Source organism: Haliaeetus leucocephalus, unplaced genomic scaffold, assembly GCF_000737465.1.
Source record: "Haliaeetus leucocephalus isolate CR32 unplaced genomic scaffold, Haliaeetus_leucocephalus-4.0 Scaffold362, whole genome shotgun sequence".
NCBI lineage: Eukaryota > Metazoa > Chordata > Aves > Accipitriformes > Accipitridae > Haliaeetus > Haliaeetus leucocephalus.
In genome coordinates this window covers 35,991-36,271 of record NW_010972798.1, presented here as the reverse complement: position 1 = coordinate 36,271, position 281 = coordinate 35,991, and the positions used below count along the sequence as shown (strand labels likewise).

At 76.5% G+C, this 281-nt stretch overlaps 1 protein-coding gene across 1 annotated transcript in view; it reads left to right on the top strand.

Moving 5' to 3' along the window:
- Nucleotides 1-281, top strand: part of SLITRK3 (SLIT and NTRK-like family, member 3) — a 4,175-nt gene that overhangs the window by 3,583 nt on the left and 311 nt on the right. The window contains 1 exon segment of the mRNA XM_010573081.1: nt 52-281. This exon segment is cut by the window's right edge and continues 18 nt beyond it. Coding sequence (XP_010571383.1) covers nt 52-281 — 230 coding nt within the window.

The window sequence follows — 281 nt, the reverse complement described above, 5'->3', positions numbered from 1 at the left end:
CGGTTGCGGGGCCTGGCGTCGGTGCACCGGGATTTCCTGAACCCGGGGGAGGCGGCGGAGCTGCTGCGGGGCGGCGGCGAGCGCTTCGGCCCCCACGCCGTCGCGCAGGAGCCGGGTACCAACTACCGCACCTTGCTGGAGAAGGAGCAGGAGTGGAGCCTGGCCGTGTCCAGCTCGCAGCTCAACACCATCGTCGCCGTCCATCCCCAGCACCCCGCGGGCGGAGGGCTGGCGGCGGGCGGAGGCGGCGGGGGGCTCGGGGGAACGGCGGCGGCGGCGGC